A 25,104-nucleotide genomic window follows, 5' to 3' on the forward strand; every position below is an offset into this window, starting at 1 on the left:
CTTAGTCAATTAAAATATTTTCACAATAGGGGCTTTGAAGGTCTTTTGCAAAAAGAAAATGTGAAATACGGTTAATAAAGATGCCGAAAAAGGGTCAATTTAAATACGATCAATGGGAAAATATAAACCTGAGGCTCAGCATCTTCCCGTAATAATGAAATCCAGAATGCCCTTTGCGGAAATGCATGACTTGCTATACGATAAAACTTAAACAGGCCATCTGTGTGCAAGTATTCTCAAAAGCATCAGTTTGACACATGTAGCTGTGTCCCGACAGAGACCTGAGGGACGATTTTACTGTGTGACTGATTCCCGCTCCGGACGTGTTTGTGAGCATGCCGTTGTAATCAAACGGAATTTTACTGATACTTCTGCACATCCTGATCGAAACGTCACCTCGATTGGAGCGTCACCGACAACAAACTGCATTTCTTTCAATTAGTGAGACTGATCAGTGGATGTTTTCTTCATTCATCCACTGAGGGATTAAGTTTTTTTCAAGAACAAGAAAGAGCCTTCTTCTTTGTAGCCTTATAAGGAACTTTCAACAGTGACTTCTTCAAACTTAATTCAGCCCCGTCACCGCCACCAAAAAATAAACAAATTCATAGTTTTTGTCGATTCCTGCATTTATCTTCTTGTCATGCCATATTGATCTAGCTGGACAGAGATAAAGGTGCTTTTCCCTACACTAGGCTTTATTCCGCTGGCTGCTCATTATTTTACCACTGTTTGGATTTGTCTCATGACATCAATTCTATTGCAAACCATGTACAATGAAATGATGATTTTTCCTCCAATTCATCAATTCATTTCTATTTAATCACATGCCCGATTTGCAGATGACAAAATACACTTAAGTTGCATCTATTTATTTGTTCACTTATCTTACATTTTTTATCTTATACTTGAGGAGGCCAGAACTCAAAACAACACCGGGGAGCTAAATTGGTCATTAGCAAATGACAAACAACTGGGGAAGCTGGCCCAAAGCGACCCGGCGTATTCATACAACATTAAACACTAATGACTAATTCTACAAAAGCAGTCTTTTGTGTGGTGTTAGAAATAACTCGCAGTTTTACACTGAAATAAACTCCGTTTTTAGATGGCTTCATCAGCGGAAGCTGCTGCCGTGTGTCACGTTGCGTGGTGGTGGTGGACCCCAAAAAGCAGGCAGAAGGGAGGAGCAGGGTGAACTTGATAAATTATATTTAATAAAACAGAGAAAACTGAATCCGCGGCCCGGTAGACCAGTGGTTAGCACGTCGGCTTCACAGTGCAGAGGTACCGGGTTCGATTCCAGCTCCGGCCTCCCTGTGTGGAGTTTGCACGTTCTCCCCGGGCTTGCGTGTGTTTTCTCCGGGTGCTCCGGTTTCCTCCCACATTCCAAAAACATACGTGGCAGGCTGATTGAACACTCTAAATTGTCCCTAGGTGTGAGTGTTAGTGCGAATGGTTGTTCGTTTCTGTGTGCCCTGCCATTGGCTGGCAACCGATTCAGGGTGTCCCCCGCCTACTGCCCGAAGACAGCTGGGATAAGCTCCAGCACCCCCCGCGACCCTAGTGAGGATCAAGCGGCTCGGGAAATGAATGAATGAATGAATGAAAACTGAATCCAAAACAAACAAAGTGCTAACAACCAAAACTAATCCAAAGTAGCAAAACAAAACCATGACTGTGGCAAAAAACTAACAGGAACAGAACCATGACAGAAACAAACATGACAGTAGCAAAGAGCAAACAATGACCCGACACTGAGTGTTCGGGCAGGAGACCTTTTATAATCTCTTTTTTCGTCAATGGATGCTACAGCTTCTTGTTGACTTTGAAACTTATCTTATAGCCGACATGTGCACATTTTGAGCATGACGTCTCTGATCCACTGGCTAAAGGACACTTTGATTCTCTCCTCTTTCATCTCAAACCGCTTCAAACAACAAAGCGTGTGACGGAAAAGTGGTTAGGACTGCACGACTGTCCATGTTTTATGTTATGTGTTGTGTTTATTATTTTACTTTATGTTAACTGTTTTGTTCAGCGCTTTGTTACAGCTGCCGCTGTTGTGAAAGTGCTATGTAAATCAGCATGTATTGTATTGTATTGTTTTCACTAATTACCTAATGACCAACAGGTGTGCAGCTGCAGTGGGGAGCCCTACAGTGCCACCTGTTGGTCCCAAACCGAATCATGACACAGTGCGACTTGTTTTATGGCTTTTTACCACAATATCAAGATGCTCAAAATAATGTTACCATACAAGGTATCGTATTTTCTGATGAAAATTAAATGACTTTTGGACTTCTATTAGTCTATCTTGTCATTCATGACTGGATGATCTCTTTGTTTTAGTTTAAGAGTAAACTCCAATTTGCGGTGGCAGTAAACACCTTGAATTTTTGTTTTTGAAACTTTTTTCACCTTCTGCCAAACTGCTGCTTGCCGAGAAGCTTGTTGACCTCACTGCTAGCATCCAGCGTTCATATCTTGAATTTCTGCTCTCAACTCAAAGCAATAAATATGCGTAACTTTGTCATAACTATATATGAAAGAGTCGTTTATTGACCATGAATGCATTCAAAATTTCTTCGGGAAATTGTGCAAAAAACTGAGTACCAATGTAAACCACCGGACATTATCGTTAAAGTAGAGACGAGCTAACAAGAAACCCTTTGAACGCTGGTTGCCTATGTAGGAATTACGTCAACATTTAAAGTGATGCGCTGATTAATTTTGATACTGTGACAAATGTTTTGAAATTTGAAAAAGGCGTGTTCCAAAGGATTTCTTTTAGGAAAATATGTACAACAGAAAATAAATTGGTGTTTTAATTGCTCTCATCGCAGGGGGCTGTTTTTGAAGAATCTAAACCTGTCCGTTGTAAATTACATTCTGTTCTTATAATATTATGGTTTTCTGTTTGTATTGTGTAATCGGCTCAATAATACATCTTTCCTCCCCTTTTTGTATTCAATTTCCCTTCACCTAGTATGATGATTAAATCAGCTACCAAATTCCATTACCGAATATACGGTGACTCCATCTGCTTCCTTGATTTACTTACGGTAGGAGGTTTTTAGCATTTGGTTGCCTCCAACGATACGCACCCTTAAACATTCTGTATGTGCCTGCTGGTGCCTGGGTAACTTTTCATTATCCAAGGACACCATCTTATCTTTCCGCAACACATCTATTGCACACCTCCGTGCCACACTTGCTCTCTTCCTTCCCCTTCTCGGCTTTCAACGAATTTAGCATTCATGTATCTGTGTTATCTGCCAATGATGAATTCACGAGTCTTCAGCAGCTCTGCCAGAATTGTCTGGAGTGCAGCGGTCTGAACCCAAATTAATTTTGTATCAGACACAGATGAAGAACAATTGGCAGAGTAACATCGCCATGCATGTAGCATGGATACAACTATCAAACCATGTTACACAAATGGCTGCATTCAAGAGTGGAATTATTCAAAACAAATAAACCAGCTTCACACGAGGCTCATCAACGCTATCAGTGTAATTAGTTAGCATGCTAGCCTAATTAAAATGCTAACAAATGATAACATTTTACACAAACGGTTTAAATCATCAAACTCACTTTTTCGGTTTAGCAACAACAATAATTGTTTGGTGAGTGCAGGCAAAATGTCACGGCAAAGGAGACTGCTGTATGTGGGTTTGCACTGCACCTGTGACGGATACAGCTACTTATGCAACATTCAGAATGATCCGAAACAATACCGACTGCAGAGGTATTTTTTGTGCAGCACACAATTCCTTTTATGTGTAGTAGGCTATATGTGGCCATGTGTGTTACAGATTGGATTCTAGACAAGGACACACATTGGGACAGACTTCTTATTGCTAATATCGTCACTGTGTCCATCACGTGCTCGGTCACAGTGAACATTAAAAAAGGAATGAAATCTACCAGGTCTCGCCCGAAGGCAATATCATAGCCATTCTTCATCTTGACTCACACTGACACACGATGAAAAGTCACAGATGTTTGTTCTCCTTGCTGGGAGAGCTTTAAATGACCCACGGCATCATAGTTGATTTCCTTCCTGTTGGTGTTGCCATGGCCAATTCCCTTCATCTGTTCCTGCAGCCATTTCGAGTCGACTTGACAAGCTGAACTGAGGCTCCATCTGTGTTACTGCAGTCTGCTTAAAGTGGCTCTAACAATATCAGGTCGAGTGCTGAAAAGCGTGGTCGGAAAAAAAAAACAATCAATTCAATTCTAGCATTGTATTTCCAATTGTATTCTTTTTGATCTCGTCACGAAAGAAAGAATAAGATGCGACAGTGATTTGATGGTCTGGTTATGATACATTCAGTGGGATCTGAATGTTGTCGCAAGTCGTATCCAAATCATCATGCATAATAATAATCATACACGAAACATTAACGGCTGGTAAAAAAAAAAAGAAAAAACCCCTGCTCAGCCATAGACTTGTGACCATGAGCGAGTGCGTATTGTGCCGTTCATTTTCCCTACTAATGTGAGTCTTTTAATGAATGTGGAAATGGCGAAATGAGGTCCACGATGAAATGGCGTAACCGCTCCACAAGGCTTTACACTTTGAAACAATACAATCAACTTATCAGTGCTCCTTTGTAGATTCTACCCAGCTGTTAGTCTCTTGGCAAGACTAACAGCTGTGGATGGAACATTATGGTGTACGTTAACGTGAAACCCCGAACAGATCGGAGTGATGATGAAGCTTGACGAAATGTGGAGTGAGTCACAAATTTAATTGAGGCTCATTATCGAGGGTAGGCTAAATTAAACTTGAGACAAAATGCATATCACACGCTTCACAGTAAAGGAATAAGATAAGATAAGATAAGAAACCCTTTATTAGTCTCACAATGGAGAAATTCCCAATTCACAGCAGCAAAGTTATGAAAGTAAGAAGTAGAACAATAAAATATAGGAGCTGCTGGAAAGGCAGCCACTCTCGCGGCGCCATTTTGAAGTCAAAATAACACAAGACAACACATAGGACACAGACAGTCGTTCAATCTTCACCGCGAATAGAGTCGTGTCATTTTTCCCCCCCCAAAGCTTAACACACATATGTTTTGTTTGAGGTAAAATATTTAGAACGGGCTTGGGGGGTTTTCAGAATAAGAAAAAAATACACGATCAAGAAAAACTGCACACAGAGCCACCAGCAGTAATGAGTGTCAACATTATCATTTGTCACTTGTTCATGTGGTGCAGAAGGAAGCCATTTTTAAATAACGTAGTAGCTTGGCAATATTGAATGGATATTAAAAAAATAATAATTAAAAAAATTCTAGGCACATAGTGAAGACCAAAATAACTCTGGTCTGAATAACAGTTACTGTGAAATTATGCCAACTGCGGAATTGCTTCCATCCGTTGCGCTGGCATATCAAGAGGGAGTTTGGAAGTAATCGGGTTGGAGAGGAGGAAGCTGCTGTCTAATGCAAAGTGATGCCCGTGCCGTGTCACACACTGTTTGTTTGCTTGCCACCATTCCCCACCGTGCGTTCGTTCTCCTCATGTTTTATCCCATTATACACTTTTGGCTGTGAGATGTGCCTTGACCTAACTAACCGGCTGACTTATTTGTAATGTACTGTCAAAACAACAAAGTACATTTTGAAAAACTGTACAGTGTCTTTCCATTGAGGATATCCAAATCAAATGATGCAAAAATCACTTTGGACATTTTCTGTGCCTGACTTTAATGTTTAAAAAAAGGGGGAGAGGGGCCAGGGGGTAGTCAGAGGAACAACAATACTTTTGTCCTTGTATTATTCATTCATCTTCCAAGCTGCTTGATCCTCACTAGGGTCGCGGGGGGTGCTGGAGCCTATCCCAGCTGTCTTCGGGCAGTAGGCGGGGGACACCCTGAATCGGTTGCCAGCCAATCGCAGGGCACACAGAAACGAACAACCATTCGCACTCACACTCACACCTAGGGACAATTTCGAGCGTTCAATCAGCCTGCCATGCATGTTTTTTGGAATGTGGGAGGAAACCGGAGCACCCGGAGAAAACCCACGCAGGCCCGGGAGTACATGCAAACTCCACACAGGGAGGCCGGAGCTGGAATCGAACCCGGTACCTCTGCACTGTGAAGCCGACGTGCTAACCACTGGACTACCGGGCCGCCGTCCTTGTTTTATGAGTGGGAAAATCCAGAGTGACATCATTCCCGATATAATGAGACAACTTACACAGTTGTGGGGCAAAACGTTTAAAACTCTGTTTGATTCTTTAAAACTCGGCACGAAAACAAAATCGAAAAATGCCATGAATACAAACTATACACCTGAGACTTTGGTCTTCCATCTGGTACACATTTTTGTTTTCCTTTCATGTACAGTATGTCTAAGAAATATGTAAGAGTGTAAACAAGTGTCACGTCTAGCTCTGGTCTCCTTCGTTGAACAAAATGCTCCGGCTAAAACTGCTCTGTGCTCTTCAGATCAATGAAAGAGCTTTCTTAAAATCATGTTTACCATTGTTGTGATTTCCTCCATGTACATGTCAAATAAAAATAAAAAATCTCCCATAAGAAGCCACTGTTTGCGTATCCTGTGTAAAAAATGTTGATTTCAATGTGGTCATGATGAGATCGTTAGCTGTTTCTGGGCCATTCCTATTTGGGCGCACAACTATTCATCATGATCTCCTCTGCGCTCCGGTTTGAGACGTTATTATGTTTTTAGCCACCGTGGGTTGAACTAATGAAAGAGCACATGTAGGTTGTTTGTTTGCCTCCGGACTCATGCGCACAAAATCCATTTCTCACGTTTCTGGCTAATATGTCTCATCTGATTTGATTGATCAAATTACACGTGTTGAACAAAATTGACAATTGGGAAATGAATGATTTCTTGATACCGTGCAGTATCAGGTTTGCTTGTTTTCGTATTATTTTTCTTGTTAAATATTCTGCACAAGGTCTTTCTTATCTTTCAAATGATGCAAAACAGTTCCTCCAACATGCAGGGACCAAATCCCTCCCCCTCAGAATATTCAGCAGTGTTGTGAGTGTCTGACCCTGATTCGTCTGAAATTAGGTGTTTGTCTCTTGGTGCCATTTTAAGTTTTCCACCTCTGAATTGCAACTGTACCCGTTTTGTCGGTCACTGTTTTTTGTCCCCCCCCCCCCCCCTACTAATGCATTATGTACGGTGCTTTGTTTTAGTGCGGAGCTGTGTTTAAATGTGCTCTATAAATAACCTTTACTTACTCCATCTCACTCAAAGTCAGCTGGGCAAGGCTATGTTGTTAGTGTATGTATGGATGGCATTTTCCAGGCTGCCTGTTTCGATCAATCATGACTTTTTATTTTTTATTTTTTTCACCCCAACAAGTACTTGTCACTTTCAAGCCACGTTTATACCCCGTCTTTGGCATCATCTCTTTCATGGTACCCCGAGTTGAGTTAACAGACAACTCTGAACTTTGCACTGTGACTTAGCGGAGAACATGCATGCCTAGCACTCACGCACACACATTTGCCACAGGCTAAGAAGACTAAATGAGGCTTCACCACATCCAGTTAAAGCAGCGATGCTGTCAGCAATAGGCGATGCATGCACGTGCCGTATTTATAAGATAGGGAAAAGCCGGCCTCCTCTGACTGCCCTCGCTGCATTAATCTGTTTAGTTTGCACGGGCAAAGCTACTTCTAATAGGGACACAAAGTTTGCCCACCAAATCTGTCACGCTAATGAGCAGTCGAGCGTTTGCTCGGCCCAAGTGTACAAATGTTGCTTCTTTGCCTCCTGCCAGTACAATTTCGAGTCACTTCTGTTTGTGTAACAAAGATTGGCAACAAGTATATAACAATCTATCTCTTTGCTCATTGGTGTACAAAGACTGAAGAGGAAGTCAAGCTCGAAGAAGCTTATCTCATCCAGACATTTAGTTTACGGTTGCAAAAGGTGCTTTGGATTATCCGACCACTACCCACGGCAACAATTCTGCGTTCGATGCCAGACTTATTTTTTTTTCTTTCCCTTTGCTTACAATAAAAACAGCTCAACTGGTCTGAAAAAGAATCAGCCTGAACATTCCACAGGCAATGTAATCTTCCTGAACTTGGATTGAGAATGACGGTACACACAATGAGTGATTGTTGTGATTGCTATGGAGAGGTTTTGATCAAGAATATATGTTTAATACATTCTTTGCCTGATTAAGAATGACTGTGTTTGGAATGCGGCCCCGTGTTCACCTTGTCTGAAGTTTTTGGGCTCTTTTGCTCTGCATACAAATACAAACATTGTTTGCAAAGACCAAATGCGCTGTCATTTTTTAATTGAGGAGATGCTGAATAATGTCCAGCCTGTCAAACGTGTCTCAGCACTCTGAGCTGCTTGCTGAATTCCAATTCAGATATCTTTTTTTTTTTTTAATCGGATGGAAATTGAGTGAAGAAAATGCAAATTAATGAATCTCGAATGTCGCTCAAGAAGACGGAACACCCATGTCTCATATTGCAACAATTCGAGATGCACCGATATGACAACATTGATTCTTTAAGGTAATGACACTTTGTTAGCCGATTAGAAATTACGTTCTGCAAAATGGATGAACTGCGCTCTCGTGGCAAAGGAGGCTGCCGCCGCGCGAGCTTCTTCTTCATTTCTCATCTACTTATGTGCTCGTTTTACAGCATCCTTTATAGTCTTCCGACACGCATCACGGGGTTACGGAATATCGGAAGAATATTTAATTGGATTTAACATCAACAACAATGTTAGTCGTGACAAGTTGTGACTCTAAAAAGTGTCATGTTTGAGTGGATTGTGCCATTATTTGTTTTGTGGCTTTTATGGACATTTTCATCACGATTGCGAGACCTAAGGGAATTATGACATATCGGTTCTCAGTATCGGCTAGTACACAAATGGAAGTACTTAGACTGGAGGTGTTGTGTCACTGTCTAGAACGAATGAATAACTGTTGAAGGCGGAGCCTAACTTAAATTCCATTGAAATATCCTTAACGCTAAAACGAGCAGGATTTTGAAAGTACTAGATCTACCAGAGTCCGTTGCGCTCTGAGAATGACACCATCGGCTAAAATGCTGATATGTAAACTCCTTCCCGAGCGCACCCCGCATTACCGTATTTTCCGCACTATAAGGCACACCTAAAATCACTAAATGTTCTCAAAAGCCAACAGTGCACCTTACAATCCGGCACGCCATGTGTGTATATATACTGTACTAGCTGGTTCGCCGCCCTCCGGGCGGCTCATCAGCTAGTTCCTGCGGAAGGCTGGTAAGGTGGGCCTTCGGCCAACAAAAGTGTTGTTGCTTGTTTCAACTTTTTGTTCATCTTCATTGCTTATCGCGAAAATAAAGAGATGTTTAGCTCTACTAAATAACTAACAATTTCATTGCAATGCTTGTGGGTAGACAACATTTTTTCGCTAAGATGCCCGCGCGATCGTAGTGAGCCACTGCCTGAGCGGCGCAGTGGCGGCGCGGTGAAGTAGGTACGTTTTGAAAAGGAACAGACGGAAAGGAACGTGCGGGACGACGCGCAATATATATATAGATATAGTGTATATGGATCAGTATTCAGATTTCTTGGATGTAGTGTTTTAAAGGTTCTCTAAAGCTCTTTGTTCCAGCTGTGGTGGTTGTGAAAGCTCTATATAAATAAAGCTATATTGTATCGTATCGCCTTTAGCGTAGTTCCACCTAATGGATGCATAACGCAACTGCAGCCAGTATTGTAGCTTCTATTCTATGCGCCTTATAATGTGACGTGCCCTATGTATGAAAGCAGATTTGAAATAGGCCATTCGGTGCGCCTTATACTCCGAAGCTCCTTATAGTGCGGAAAATACGGCATGTCCGTCGAGCACCACATAAGCTCATTATTGTACTGATATCATGACCATCACATCTAGCAGCCTATTTTACTCTTTTGTTTTCTCAGTCTGAAAAAGTGGTGTATATATAGGTGGTGCGTCTCTACTGATATTATCAAGCTACGACTTAGGATACCGGTATGGCTCAGATTGATAGGTTGATGCCAGGCATAAACAGGGGCCTGCTGTTAACATGTCTGTCAGGGCCCAAGGTCTTTTCCTTTTTTGTTTTCACCGGCAGTGCTGAAGGAAGCTCCTCTAAAATTCACCTCACAGTCAAGGGGGAGAGAGGAAATCTCTCGAGCGGTGTTCAAGAGTCTTGAGAGGGAAAACAGCGGAAGTTGGCTCAGTCGCTGCTTCGCATCGCTTTAAAATAGATATTTCAGATTACGTAGGCTGTTTGGAGGAATGAAAGTGCAGTGGGGGGTTCGAAGAGTCACGGCGGTGTTCAGTGTTAAACCCGAAGGTGGGGTCTAACGTCTTGTATTATTAAAAGGTTTTCTTTTGAATCTACACTGGTCGGATTTAATGTGCATTTAGTCCTGTCAGCGTGCCGTGATCCATACTATGTAGGCGCAGGCAATTGAATTGGTTTGATGTTTGTGTCCTCAATGCGTACATTCAATATAAGGAACGCTCACCTTTTGTCGCTCTTGTACTATGAGAGTTTCTAAATTGGTCAGCTTATTTCCATGTGACCAACTTCTGTGTGCCCTCCCCCCCAAAAAAGAAAAAAAAAACACATTTTGGGGGATAGGGCTCTACTAAATCACACTGCAAATTCGAATCATTTTGTGATTTGAATTGTGCGCCGCGAAGAAAGGTACTTCTGCGGTGCGTGAGCGTGAGCACAGCACACACTGCTTAATTCTTTATTGTGTGAGCGAGGCATTTTAAAAGCTGTTGTTGAAAAGCACGTGCAATCTTTCATTTTCCAAACGACCGAAAGTCACATCGGCGATCATTGTTGGCGAGCGAACCTTCAAATGTCAAGAAAAAAATGTTTCACCTCAAAGCCGTAAGCACTGTTAAAATTTCCGCTGCGTGTAACAAATAAGAACCTCTTTGAAATGAAGCCCCAATCAACACGTCTGGCTCTTTGAAGCTGCATGAGATTTCTATTATGCTTAGTCGAGCTTGTGAACGTGCCCCTTGCTGTTCGTGCCCCTTGCTGTTCAATATCTGTGAATCATGAAAGCCACTCATTGCGCTCGGGCGTTTCTACTCAATAAGTTCTCTCCTTGTGTGGAAAAAAAAAATGAGAAGAGACATGCAAAAATTATAATCTTCTAATCTTGTCAGCATTTTTCAACTCTGGTTCTCTTGCAAACTTATTTCATGTCTCTTCCTCGCTCTGCTTTTTCCAGGTGGACTTGCTGGTGCCGACCAAGATCACGGGTATCATCACCCAGGGAGCGAAAGACTTTGGCCATGTGCAGTTTGTCGGCTCGTACAAATTGGCATACAGTAATGACGGAGAGCGGTGGAAAGTATACCAAGATGAGAAGCAAGGGAAGGACAAGGTATGGATCGCGTTGAACCCGTTACACCCAGCCACCATGTGCATGCTCATGGATGAAGGATGAATGCTCAAAATGGCTAAATTCCAGAAAAAAAAAAAAAAACCATGAAAAAGCAGTCAAATAAAACTGAACAAACAAGCGTGAAGCTGATTAAAATGCCAAATCTCCATGTTGGCCCCCTCCCGTGTCCCTTTTCCACGTCGACAGCTCCTCTTCCAGCCCTCGGACTGACCAAGCCCAGATTGCTTCTCCGCTTTAGGATCAGATAAGACTGTTGTGTCAACCGAGCTTGACCGGTTCTGATCAGAAAATCTTGTTTACGGCCCTTCAGCGGGGTACACATGTCCCCTCCAATCGGCTTCGACATCAGAGGCAGCGGGGGCTGCACTCGGCTTCTCTGTTGATAGGAAGAGAGTTGCAGCCGGAACTAAAAACCTTTTGTCTTTTCACATGCTGTCGGCAAGTGGGCCATTGTTTACTTTTCTCAGTCTCCGTGTTACTGACAGATAAGCACTGCCTCTTGTGATTCTATTTGTGACTGGGTAAGACCTACCGCAATGGAAAATCCGCAGCCCTTTTGAAGACCTTACCACATTGAGCCAGTTTACACTTCATGACGGTTGCAAAGGTGCGGAGCTTCTCTGGTGTATTTTAAGAGGGGCAATTCTGGAAAAACTTCAAATAAAATGAAGTTGAGCAGACATCCATCTACATACACACGCAAGGCCACTACCTAATTGCTCTTTTTCTTATTTTTTTTCTTTTTTCACTTCAGCCGAGCGGTAATATCCGAAGCTTGCTTATAACTCAAATTATGGCTGGCAGTTAACACAAACCAAAGTAGAATAAGTAATATATTTATAAGTACAAGCATTGGTATTTTTAAAAAAAACAAGCCGTGATTTTGTTGCCATTACGGATGATTGTCAAAAAACTTTGCCAATTCGTAGTCTCGGCTCAGCTCATTCGAAAGTAGGAGGAAAACAATTTTAGGCTTCACAGACAACGAGATTGCATTCAGATCATGCGCGCCGTGCCTCCGGAAGTACAACAGCGTACGAGTCGATCAGTCGCGTTGCTAAGCAACGGAGGGGCATTTAACGCTGTACATTTTGCTTATTAGCCAGGACATGGCGGCAATTAGCTTCCAACGGTTCGTTCTAACGAGGGCCTTCTCACTCCTTTGTGGGAAAAATCCGGTCGTTATAATCAAGTTGTCATCATTAAGGAAGCCAAATCCGCAAATGGAGAATGAATTATGTGAATTTGGGACTTTGAAATGTAACAGGGGTGGAAACGTTGTCAACGGAGTCCGTTGAAATGACGTTCGACTGTTCAAAGCTCTTTACTTTGAGTGTATAATGCACCTCCCCCTGAGTTGTTGTGGCAATATACTTCAGGGCAAAACAAGGACAACCAGTCAGCCGGAGTGTGTGCGCTATTAGAGGAGAGGCTTGTTTAGCAGGGCTGCGGAGAATGTCAATCAGTTTATCCTGAGAGTGAGCCAGGGGACCTTTCACAAGCATGATTCTTCAAGGTGCTTCACCCCCACCCTCAAACCTCAGACAGCTCAAGTTGCCATTAATGCCAGAGGACACATTTGACTGTCGGGCTCCTGTGGCTCCTCCTTCCGCACCACAATAGTGGACTTGACAGGGATGTATAGTGCATGTGTGTGTGTTTGTGTGTGCCTTGCCTGGTCGGTTTGGGCAGAGTGTACGATGCTTCTAAGTATTCTTCTCAGCTGCTGCCTTCAGCTCTTGTGTGGCAGCAGCTAAAGGCGGTTAGATGGAGATTTAGAATACTGATATCGGCAGTCAGCGGCTCACCGGCACTCATATCAGGATCCCCTCGCAGAGTCCATAGGACACCGTCGTTGTTGCCTTTTCTTCGCAAGAGACGCGTCGCATCGTGACGTCGTCCTTCACGATACGCTGCATGGGCACGTTTATTCCTCAATGTGTTCATCAGTGGGGCTTCGTCCCGAATCCTAATTCTGACCAAGACATTTCTGATGTTGTGCTTCCAACTTTGTGGGAACGGTTAGGGGGATGGTCCTGTTTTGTTCCAGCGCACCGTAAAAGAGAGACGTTAATGACAGCATCAATGTTTTACTTCCTGCCAGGTTCTCATTCGCAGTCAAGTCCAAAAGTGATCCAACAAGGGGTCAATTTCAGTCGAAGGGAATTGGTATTGACTATCATATGACTTGGCATATGATCAGGACAATGCACTTTCAAAAGTTATGTTGAGGCTAAAATTGCAAATATTTACAATTACCTATTTTTATAGTTAAAAATAAAACATTACCCCATTACGAGCAGACAATCTTGAGCGCCATTCTAAAGGATGGATATGCAGGACACTGGATATGTGTCCTTAGAATCAGAATCAGAATCATCTTTATTGGCCAAGTATGTAGAACACACAAGGAATTTGACTCCGGTATAACACGCTGCATTAGTATCATCGTAAACAACAAAATCATTGAACCATTTTAGAGTAACCAGTAGTTTTGTAGTACCATTTTGTAGTACAAGAAGAGTGACTACGTCAGTGACTGTTTAGGGAGTTAATGGCTAGAGGGAAGAAGCTGTTTAAGTGTCTACTGGATTTGGTGCGCATGGATCTGTAGCGTCTGCCTGAGGGGAGTAGCTGGAAAAGGTGGTGGGCAGGGTGCAGGGGGTCCAGGAGGATTCATTTTGGATCCTTGAGTTATTGTCAAAATATAAACTAAATCAAAATATCTTTATCTTTCTTGGGTTGTAGTTCAAGGCGACAAGATTTTCTGAAAATGGCAGTTTGTCAAAAAGATAAGTCCACTTGATGGCCAGTTCAACCTGAGTACAACACACTGAACATTTTAAAAATCATATGACGGGCTCCGAATAAATTGGTTTGGTTTGGTTTTGGTTTGGTTTGTTTATTGAACATAAAACATATACAGTAATAATTTGACAGAAAATAAGGTAGATAAAAAAGTAAAAGAAAGAAATCAGTCTTCATTCAACACAGTTATTATGTTCAAGGGAATAGGATGAAGTAAAAAAACTTATCTAGTCCTACCCCGTTATGTGTATTTAAAAAAGTTTAAAAAAGGCTTTTTTTGTGCAACATCAAAAAATATCTTCAAATTATAGCAAAACAGGCTAACTTCATTCTTTTTGCAACATATCTCCAGTGGACCGTTTTGTTTGGCCTGCTACTATGGGGAAACCCCTTGCCTTTTTGTTTTGTTTTTTAACACCATCGCTTGTTAGGATCAATCAAGACCGAGTTATTGATTTATGCGTCACACTGTTTCCACTCGGGTCTCATGAGGTTAATTAGCCATTAGCTCCTTGATTCGCAAAGAGGTGTCAAAATGCGGTTGCTGTGAAAACAACTGCACATGAACTTGCTCATTCCACCGCTTGGAATACCGGGGGGAACTCTGGATCAGTCATCAATAATTAAAATCAGTTTTGGGAGCGAACGTGTACACTGTGCCCATGCAATGTGCCTCCTTAGTGATGTTTCGGTAAGAAAACTGCCGGGTTTGCAATGTCTCTCTCTCTCTCTCAAGGACAATAAGCGCAAATAAATGTGGGTGACTCGGACTCACAAGGCCTCCGCTGGCATTGTGAAGCTACCAATTTACCAGACAACACAATCAATAGTTTTGCAGTTCCAGAAGCACTTTTGAGTAAGAATTTGGAGTTGCATTATTGTGTCTATTTTTAAATCATCCATCCACTCCTGATTACTCGAGATTGCGTCTCCCCGGAGAAGAGATTGCAAATTGGTTTGCAATTAAGGATTAAATTCGGCCTATCCCTCCGGCTGATTAAAATTACCGACCGGGCAAATATGCAACTTCATTGGGAACATTTCATCGTACACGTTAAGCTGCAAATTCTGCCTAATAATAATAAAGTATTAGTCACGACCAACAGTAAACCCTTCTGAGGTCTGTATACCAAACGCTCCAAGGCATGATAGGATTGCCCAACCCTCCCTTTAACATGTCAAGAAAAGTTTTGTCGAGCCATTGGCAAAAAGACTCCTGTGTATAAAGGTAAAAAAAAATCAATAATAAATTGAATCCCAACACAATGACTCATTGTTATTACTTTAGAAATGTACACACATGTGACATAAAAGATGCTTGAAAAGCGACATACTGTCTCCTAAAATCGAGGCACAGCTTTTAAGGCTTATTTTAGGAGAATGAGGAACTGTGTGTAAAAAAAAAACAACACCACAGAAGCATCTTATTCTCAACCAAAGTCATTTGGTCAAACCCATCTGCTTAAATGAAACCACCACGATATGTGTCTTCTAAAACGCCACCCCCCCCTCCAAAATATGAAAATGAGTTGTTCATCATTTGCTTGGATTTGGCCCACTGATTTTTCCATTTTGCACAACAGTGAGTCTCATTACATTCTAATTCCACAGGCCTAATCATGTGTTTTTAATTGGACTGATCATATCCTTCAATGAAGCTGCCCCCCCCAACCCGCCCCGCCCCCCGTAGATTCATTTCCTCTTAATAAACTTCACTCTACTGTCAATTAAGCACTTACGAATGCAGTGCTGCATTCTGCATGTTTGTAGCCTTGACTAGGGCCCCGCGCTGTTGTTTAAAGGTTTATTGCAAGCAAAGCGATTCATAAATTAATTATCAGAATTCATTTAGCCTCCATTTGTTGCCTGGTTAGTTCAGCGGCTGCACTGCTGTGAACATGTGACGGCAATTCCTATCAGCATGCGCCACAAAGTCTTACTTTGATTATATTTTACAGTCCCAAGCCGACAAGAGCGGGACAGAGCTTCTGAAATATTTTTGGCGGGCACTAAAGTGTTTATTTCATTTCTGCGGATATCCCCCCCCCAAAAAAAAAAATCACCCAACTAAATACACGAATGAAAAGACTGCCTCACATTTAGACATGTTAAACAACTCGGGACAGAGCACTTTCTGTTTGAAGCCACCCGCTTTTCAAGTGAGCAAAAGTATTGGAGCAGACATTATGAAATGAAGTGAATACCATTTTATATTTGGTAGTGTAAGCCTTACTGCATGAAGCCTGCAACCAGCGGACTTCACGATTATCTTCATTTAAAATGCTTTTCCAGGCCTTTACCGCAGCCTCGTTCAGTTCTTGTTTGTTTCTGGGGCGGTTTCCCTCTTCAGTCTCCTCTTGAGGAGTTAAATGCAAGTGGTTGATTTCGCCAGCCGAAAAACATCCTTCAGAATCAGAATCAGAATCATCTTTATTGGCCAAGTATGTAGAACACACAAGGAATTTGTCTCCGGTATAACACGCTGCACTGGTATCATCGTAAACAAGAAAATCATTGAACCATTTTAGAGTATACCAGTAGTTTTGTAGTACCATTTTGTGGTGCAAGAAGAGTGACTATGTCAGTGACTGTTTAAGGAGTTAATGGCTAGAGGGAAGAAGCTGTTTAAGTGTCTACTGGATTTGGTGCGCAGGGATCTGTAGCGTCTGCCTGAGGGGAGTGGCTGAAAAAGGTGGTGGGCAGGGTGCGGGGGGTCCAGGAGGATTTTCCGTGCCCTTGTCTTGATTCTTGCATTGTGCAAGTCCTCAAGAGTGGGTAGGGCGGTGCCAACGATTTTTTTCTGCCGTCCTAACTGTCCGTTGAAGTCGGATTTTGTCCTTTTTTGTGGCGGCCCCAAACCAAACCGTGATGGAAGAACACAGGATTGATTCGATGACTGCCGTGTAGAACTGTCCGGTGAAGTCCTTTGTTGTGTTGGCAGTGTGTTTTACGTCATATCCCGATTTGTTTGAATACATTTTTCTGTAAATTGCCAGACCAAAAAAAGTTTTGTAGACTCCGAATTCTTTCTGCTGCTTACATCATTAGTTACGTCATCAATAAATACGAGTGAGCCTGTTGCAGAAACAGTCACGATATTACCTCCATTGTTTTGGACAACACTGAATTTTGCACAAAATGAAGTACAGAGATGACTTTGGAACTCTGGAAAGTTTAATGGACCGATGAGACCAAATTTTACCGATACCAAAACGATGGAAAGGCCTACATATGGATAAAGGAAGGATCTGCTGAGGATGCCAAAATACAATACAATACAATACAATACATGCTGATTTATATAGCGCTTTCACAACAGCGGCAGCTGTAACAAAGCGCTTTACAAAACAGTTAACATAAAGTAAAATAATAAACACAACACATAACATAAAACACAGACAGTCGCGCAGTCCTAACCACTTTTCCGTCACACGCTTTGTTGTTTGAAGCAGTTTGAGATGAGAGAGGAGAGAATCAAAGTGTCCTTTAACCAGTGGATCAGAGACGTCATGCTCAAAATGTGCACACGTCGGCTACAAGCTAAGTTTCAAAGTCAACAAGAAGCTGTAGCATCCATTGACGAAAAAAGAGATTGGTTCACTTCTCCTGTCCCATGGAAATCCATTTCAATTCCAAGCGGCGACTCACGGTTGCAAATACGCATCGGCGCTCTTTGCCAACGCTCCTCTCTCCTCATCCTCAACTTCAGCGGCCATCCATCCAGCCGCACCAACGCCAACTGTCCAACAGCGCTGACATAGCCACTGAACAAATCGGGGTTGTGAAAAATGCTGCCCATTACGGGCGCAAAAAACACAAGCGCCCCAGGTCTGTCCAGCATCGACAGTCAATGGCGCCGACATTCCTCCCAATCAAAATCTGTGAAAAAGAACAAAGGTTCCGTGTGTTTCTGTGCTTGCAGGTCTTTCAGGGGAACTTTGACAATGAGACCCACAGAAAGAACGTGATCGATCCACCCGTCTACGCTCGGCTCATCCGGATCCTTCCGTGGTCGTGGTACGGAAGGATCACTTTGCGCGCAGAGGTACTCGGCTGCACTGTGGAAGAGTGACGTCCTTCCCTGCTTGGTTTCAACATCTTTCCCGTCTTAGCGGTATACTGGCGTATGTCACCCAGCGGTGGAAAAACAAACTGTGCAACCTGTAAAAAAAAAAAAGAAAAAAAAAGAAAAATAATGATTTCCAGTAGTTTGTTTTTATTTCAGGAATTTTGTGAAAAGTCACCATTTTTTGATCTATCATTTGTACAATAATTTAATGCTCTGTTAGTTTCTTATTATGTCACTTGAGCTTTCTTTACAGCGTGATCCTTGCCTTTTTATTGTTCTTGAGAACTGTAATATACATTTGTGGGTTCAGGGTTGGGGGTGGGCTGGGCTGTGTGGGGCTGGGGGGGTCTCACTGTGGATTTGCCATACAAACTATTGTACAGAGTCACTTTTTAAAACAAAGTACGCGTCGGCCATGTTGCGTTCGCACCCTCGCACACGCAGACAACCACATGTGCACACACAAACACACGTACACACACACAAAAACGCATCGAATTGTCAATTTTTTTTTTTACTTTAACTTTGCCAGGCCATGCTTTCACCTTAATGGGCACTTGCGTTACTGCATCAAACAAAACGTATTTAATGCTCTTGTATTCTATGTAAAAGACGATGAAATTGCATGGTGCGTGAAGGAAAAGAACGCTTAATACGACAAATCAGTCAAAACCTCCAGCCGTGAAGGTAATGGCTTCAATTTAGGGAACTGTTTTCCCATAAGCTTTCAAATTGTTCTGAAACGGGGGAGCTTTGTGAAGTCGGCAAATGCTCTTGGCGATTCATTCAGTTGTGTTGCCGCGCTGACGCGGAAGTTGACGTGCTCGTTTGTATTCATTTTTGCTCATTACTATTATGTCATAGATTTGTGTCGAGTGTTTGTGCGTTTTTGTATTTATTCCAAATTTGTTTTTCCTCCACATTTTATAAATCTGTGTTCAGTGTTGTCTATGGTAAACTGAATTTATTAAAAAGCTCAGGATATACCGTATGCCCCATCAAGCCCACAACTGCATACACTATCTGTGATTTCTTATTTAACCACAATGGTTAGTATGTTAGCGTAAGTCAATAAGTGAACCGTTTACTTTGATTATGTTTAAATCGACAAATCGTCTCTTGTTTTTGGAATTGGAGCCCCTTGATGAATCACGCAGTGACGTAAGCAATGTTTGTCACGCACTTGCAATAACCACGGTAACACTTGACCAAACACGCTCCGAACTGCATCAGGATTGTTTCTCCAATTCAATGGGATGATTCCTATTAAGTGCAAATGCATTTACAATCGTAAAGTCAGACGTTTTGTGGTTCTTCTTGACACATTTGTCATGATATTAGAACGCGTGGAACAATGTGGACTGGTTAACACATCTGACTCACAATGTGGAGGTGCAGGGTTCGATTCCAGGCCCCCAGGACTTCCTGTGTGGAGTTTGCATGTTCTCCCCGATTTTGCGTGGGTTTTCTGCGGGTACTCCGATTTCCTCCCATATTCCAAAGACATGCATGGTAGGTTAATTGAACACTCCGAATTGTCCCTTAGTGTGAGTGGGAGCCCGGATGGTTGTTCGTCTCTGTGTGCCCTGCAACGTTTGAGGGGGTCCCCCGCCTACCGCCCAAAGACAGTTGGGTTAGGCCGCGGCATGCCCGTGAGGGTAAGCGGATTAGAAAATGGATGGAAGGATAGAACGCACACAAGTACCAGCTAAAAAAAAACCAACATGCTGCATTGAACGCATTAGTGGGAGCAAGCTACGCTCACAAACAACATCAATGGAGGAGAATGGAGTTCTGGTTTCTTTGTGGCGTGTAGATGTTGGTCATATGTTATTCATTCATTCATCTTCCGACCCGCTTGATCCTCACTAGGGTCGCGGGGGGTGCTGGAGCCTATCCCAGCTGTCTTCGGGCAGTAGGCGGGGGACACCCTGAATCGGTTGCCAGCCAATCGCTGGGCACACAGAAACGAACAACCATTCGCACTCACACTCACACCTAGGGACAATTTAGAGTGTTCAGTCAGCCTGCCACGCATGTTTTTGGAATGTGGGAGGAAACCGGAGCACCCGGAGAAAACCCACGCAGGCCCGGGGAGAACATGCAAACTCCACACAGGGAGGCCAGAGCTGGAATCGAACCCGGTACCTCTGCAGTGTGAAGCCGACGTGCTAACCACTGGACTACCGGGCCGCCTCATATGTTATTATTTTTGCTATTTCTAGCCACAAATTCTCAATATGTCAATGATGAGCCATCAAAAAATAACTAAAAGTGGTTTACTTTAGACAGATATGCAGTATGATAGACGCTTGTCCTGCTTGGAGCCCCCACCAATGAGGTACAAAATAGTACCCAGTACTACCAGTTTATACCAATGGAAAAGCTGGTCGAGCGCTGATGGCGAGTAGGTAGTCTGCGGTGGAATCACATTCTGAATATTCTAGCTGGCTTGTATGGTTACAAAGAGGTGTCAAGTGTGCCCGACTAATTGGATGTTCTTGATAACGGTCTCCAATTACCATTGCGGTTCTCTCGTTGATCCAAACTTCTTAGCTTTAGAGGAAAGTCGAAGGCAAATGGCTTTCTTGTGTCAAATTACTGATGAACTTTAAGGAATTTATCCAGTTATTTCATACTGTACAAATGCAACGCATCCAGTCTTAGATTGCAGTAGAGCCTGAAATGGAAAATGTATTAAGAGCAAGTCAACCATTTCATTTAACGCTCCAAGCTCACCGAATGGCAGCAGATGTTTCATTCATTTGGTATTCAAATTTAGGGAAGCTCAACTTTCAAGGAAGTCTTTGTCCAAGCGAGGAAAAGCACAGCAAAAAAAAAATACAATGAATAAAAATCTACACAGACAACCTTAGCTGTGCAAGCTGTTGTAAAAACGATGTTGTAAATGACTCATTTATGAAATCGCGTAACGACTGGCATTCTTCACGTTCGTTGGATGCAAGGCAAGCATAGACAAAGGTCTTTATTTTTTTGCGGCGAAAAAAAGCTTGTTTGCTGCCGAACCACCTTCATCCGGCATCTGGTCCTTGTTGCCCGTGAGCACAAGAGTGGGCAGATTTGCATGATGAGTTTGAACTGTATAGTATAAAATGTTCACCGGTACATTAAATTGTTGTATTCCACGCAGGTTTTACGTTGTACTCGCCATTGATTGTCTTGTGTCTTGTACAAGTGCATCTCAAGAGGGAGTAGAAAATGAAGAGAAGCTCATCTTGTCTTTGTATGTTGACATCATATTACCTGCTCAACCCGAGTGTCCAACGAGAAAATGTAATTAAAAATAACGCTGGTTAGGTTCAAGCCAGCTAGTGTGACACCAGATGTAGTGTACAGTTTAAAAAAAAGATGCTACAACTCCAAAACTCAGTTCAGTTTGACAAATAAAACCATATCTGTGAAAGTATTGTGGTTGTGTTTTTTTTTTTTTTGTTCAAATCAGCCTCAACACTGAATGCTCTGTTTTCGTCCACCGTGTAAATCCTGTGCTGCGTGCGGCATGACTGGGCAGAGGTGGCTCAGAATTTATCATTGGTAACCACACAAACAAGTGGAAACAATATAGTGCAAAGTATACTATAAAGTATGTATCATCCAATCACATTGTAGTCCATATTTACTGCCGTGTCAATCTCCTCTGCCCGGACCCTTCAGAATCAGTAGCAATGAGATGTTTTGCTCTGACTGACCCTATGAAAAAGTTGTATATATGAAGTATACTATTTCAAGTGTAGTATTTCAAATAAAGCTTCAATAATCATGAGAAATCAAGTAGTTCTCACCGTTCTCAAATGCTGTGGGCATGTCTGCTGACTGTGCTGAAATCACATCCCGCTCAACTGTCAAAAGTCAATCAAATAGAGTCGCACTAACCGCTCCTGCACCCAAAGGTGCCGAACTACTTCTGTCGTGGGTGAGGAGCAACTCATACCAGATTCAAAGTGTGTCACACCCCCCCAAAACAAAATCAGGAAAACTGAAATTGCACTAATTTTCAAACATGTAGAATGTATGTAGAACCAAAGTTCTAAATTCACTGTACAGTGTCTCCACATATTTCGTCAACTGCTATGGGAACGACGGCAATAATGAAAACAGTCATTTGGAACGGGACCCATCTAAAAATGCTCCTTAATGCTTCTCAAATCATGTCTGGGATTTAAGCAGAGCACATCCAGTAATGCTCAAAAAACTTGAGCACGTTTTAAAAATCTGCGCTGACAACATTCATCTTCCCCAAACAGTCGAAATCTGGAACATCACAATGCCACCCAGCATTAGGGCTAAATTTAACGTCATTTTTCATATGGACTAAATTTGTCTTCACGGCGCTTTGTCACAATCGGTATTGAGGGCAAGCAAGTTTTTGTGTGATATTGCTGCTTATCTTGTTTGTGTCGTCTACGGGGAGTTTTTTTTTTTTTTTTTTGGCAGAACTAGGCCAATATAGTGCCTTCTGCTTACCTAATGAAAACACAGCAAATGTTATTTTGGGTTTACTTGTCAAGACATATAGCGCAGTCAAATGGGACAAAAATTACCATGGAAGTCGCAAGAGACGGTTAAAGTCCCGCTTTATCCATTACCGGGGTGATCTTGACTTTCGCATTACAAATGGGTTCTTCAGCAGAATGCCAATGCGGTGATAAAATAGAACACAATTGAAGTGCACAGATTAAGAAAACCCTTGTTCGGGAAAGGAACTATCAAGGGCATCTTGGGCGGTTTTATGCATTATTTCAAGTAACCTTCTCTGCACACCACGTCCGTACTCTGCAAGGTAATTTTGACCACATCTTTTCCCTGATGTCTCAGAGAGAAGTCGCAAATTTTGGGAGAATCTCTGCCAATCAGCTTGTAATAAATACCCACAAGGAAGCTCTGTGGCCTTGGTTATCACCACTCATTCGACTCAGCATGACTTAGATTTGTTCTTGATTTTACTGTTTGGTGCTTTCTACCGCCTTTATTACCGATTTGTCTTACTGTTTATTGTGCATGTTAAATCGCTCCATGTACAGCACTTTGTATGCAGCGATGGCTGTTTGAAAGTGCTCTATAAATACTGTTGACTTGACTTGACTTGACTTAAATACCACCGGTCAATGTGGAAAGACGTGCCCGTTTCATTATGGATTGGAATATCTCCAAAATATTTCCATTGTTACATGAATTACATGAACGTGGGATATTTTTAAGGCTAGCTCGCAGGGGGTGCTGGAGCTTATCCCAGCCATCTTCGGGCAGTAGGCGGGTGACACCCTTAACCGGTTGCCAGCCAATCGCAGGGCACATAGAGACAAACAACCACTCATGCTCACACTCACACCTAGGGACAATTTAGAGTGTTCCATTAACCTTCTGAATGGAAGTTGATCTGAAAACGCTTTAAATCATACGCAAATTTCTGCATCTAATTATGCATGCATGTAAGGATCGACATGCATTTCATTGGCAAAGCTATAAGAAATGTCCACAGGAGTGTGAGATATATGAATTTTATATTCTGTCATGTGAGAGGCTCTTAAAAAACGTTGACATTGAGCTGATGTGGGTGCCAAAGCGAAATGATGCAAGGTCGAAGTGTTGGAGCAAAAAATAAAAAAATTAAATAAAGAAAGAAATTGCTCGAGGTCAAAGCACAAATCTCCACACCACATTCTTACCACCTGGGGGTGTTTGCTTGTAGTATGTGAGTTTAATTGGGTCCAAAGAGCTTTGGTAGACATGTGCATTTTTATGTGACGAGTCAAAGATTTAACATACGTGACTGGGATTCAGCACGCCTCCGGGATCAACAACAAGACAACAGACGAGATTTGGTTCTTTTTAGAGGTGTTAGAAACCACTGATCGACATCATCTGAAGCCGCTTGTCGTCGTTACGCATCGACACGGCGGGATGATTCAACACGTCAACGACGGCACTAAACGTCGCTGGGAGAGAAAGTGGAAGAGAGAAATACGATTTGTTGCGATTAAATACGTTTCTTAGTGCTGAAAGGAAATCGGATAATACCGCCTCCTTAGGAATCAGCGATTTAAAGGTCAAACTGCGACACTAAATATCTTCTTAAACAAATGTATCCGGATACAAATGATTTTATTTTGTGCACCTGATGAAATAAAATTGAGTAGACCTTTTGGGTGAGTTATTTCTCTTTAACCCACGAAAAAAGACCATCATTCTATTTATGTTTATTTGCAAATTACCTCACAAAGTGAGACACACATTAATAAAAGTATATCCTTTCAGGAAATCATTTGCATGTTGTGTTTTTTTTTTAAATCCATACAAGAAGGTGTGGGAAGCCCGGTGAGCCTTTCCTACTAACTGCCATCTCCATCTCTGCACACAAATGTGCTGCATTATAGCCAAAGGAGGTGACTCAGTCGCGTTATCAAAAGGGAAACTCTTTCTTGATCATTTCGTCGACCAAAATGCAAAAGCAATTGATAAAGAGGTTGCTGGCTTTAGGGGTAAACAAACAACCACGACATTTTTGTCTTTACGGATCTTAAGTTAAAGTACGCGGATGATCAGGAAGGACAAGCTGGGCGGGTTGTGACTTGGAAAAAGAAAGCATTTTATTCCCGTCAGCCGCCAACCGCCAACCTCAACTGGTTCCGCTCGCATCCAACGCTAATGATGAGTTTCCGCGCAGTATTCGGCACTACTCCCGATGTACAGGATATGCGGTATGACTGATAAGTCTTGAAATGAATGTTCACTTGGATTGCGGAAATCACTCCCGCAGAGTGAATCCGATCCTTGGAAGCTGTCACC

General features: G+C 42.3%; 1 protein-coding gene and 1 long non-coding RNA gene across 2 annotated transcripts in view; one reads left to right on the forward strand and one right to left on the reverse strand.

Annotated features, from left to right (window-relative positions):
* The window catches only part of edil3a (EGF-like repeats and discoidin I-like domains 3a), an 87,936-nt gene extending 68,438 nt beyond the window's left edge, over positions 1–19,498 (forward strand). The window contains exons 8-9 of the mRNA XM_052067453.1: positions 11,244–11,399; positions 18,151–19,498. Coding sequence (XP_051923413.1) covers positions 11,244–11,399; positions 18,151–18,300 — 306 coding nt within the window. The 3' untranslated portion in view covers positions 18,301–19,498. The remainder of the gene's footprint in view (positions 1–11,243; positions 11,400–18,150) is intronic.
* The window catches only part of LOC127601838 (uncharacterized), a 35,673-nt gene extending 14,800 nt beyond the window's left edge, over positions 1–20,873 (reverse strand). The window contains exons 1-2 of the long non-coding RNA XR_007962655.1: positions 20,729–20,873; positions 20,296–20,683 (exon numbers count right to left, since the gene is read on the reverse strand). This is a non-coding gene — a long non-coding RNA (uncharacterized LOC127601838). The remainder of the gene's footprint in view (positions 1–20,295; positions 20,684–20,728) is intronic.
* Between the last annotated feature and the right edge of the window lie 4,231 nt (positions 20,874–25,104).

The sequence above is a fragment of the Hippocampus zosterae genome, chromosome 6 (genome assembly GCF_025434085.1).
Source record: "Hippocampus zosterae strain Florida chromosome 6, ASM2543408v3, whole genome shotgun sequence".
Taxonomy (NCBI): domain Eukaryota; kingdom Metazoa; phylum Chordata; class Actinopteri; order Syngnathiformes; family Syngnathidae; genus Hippocampus; species Hippocampus zosterae.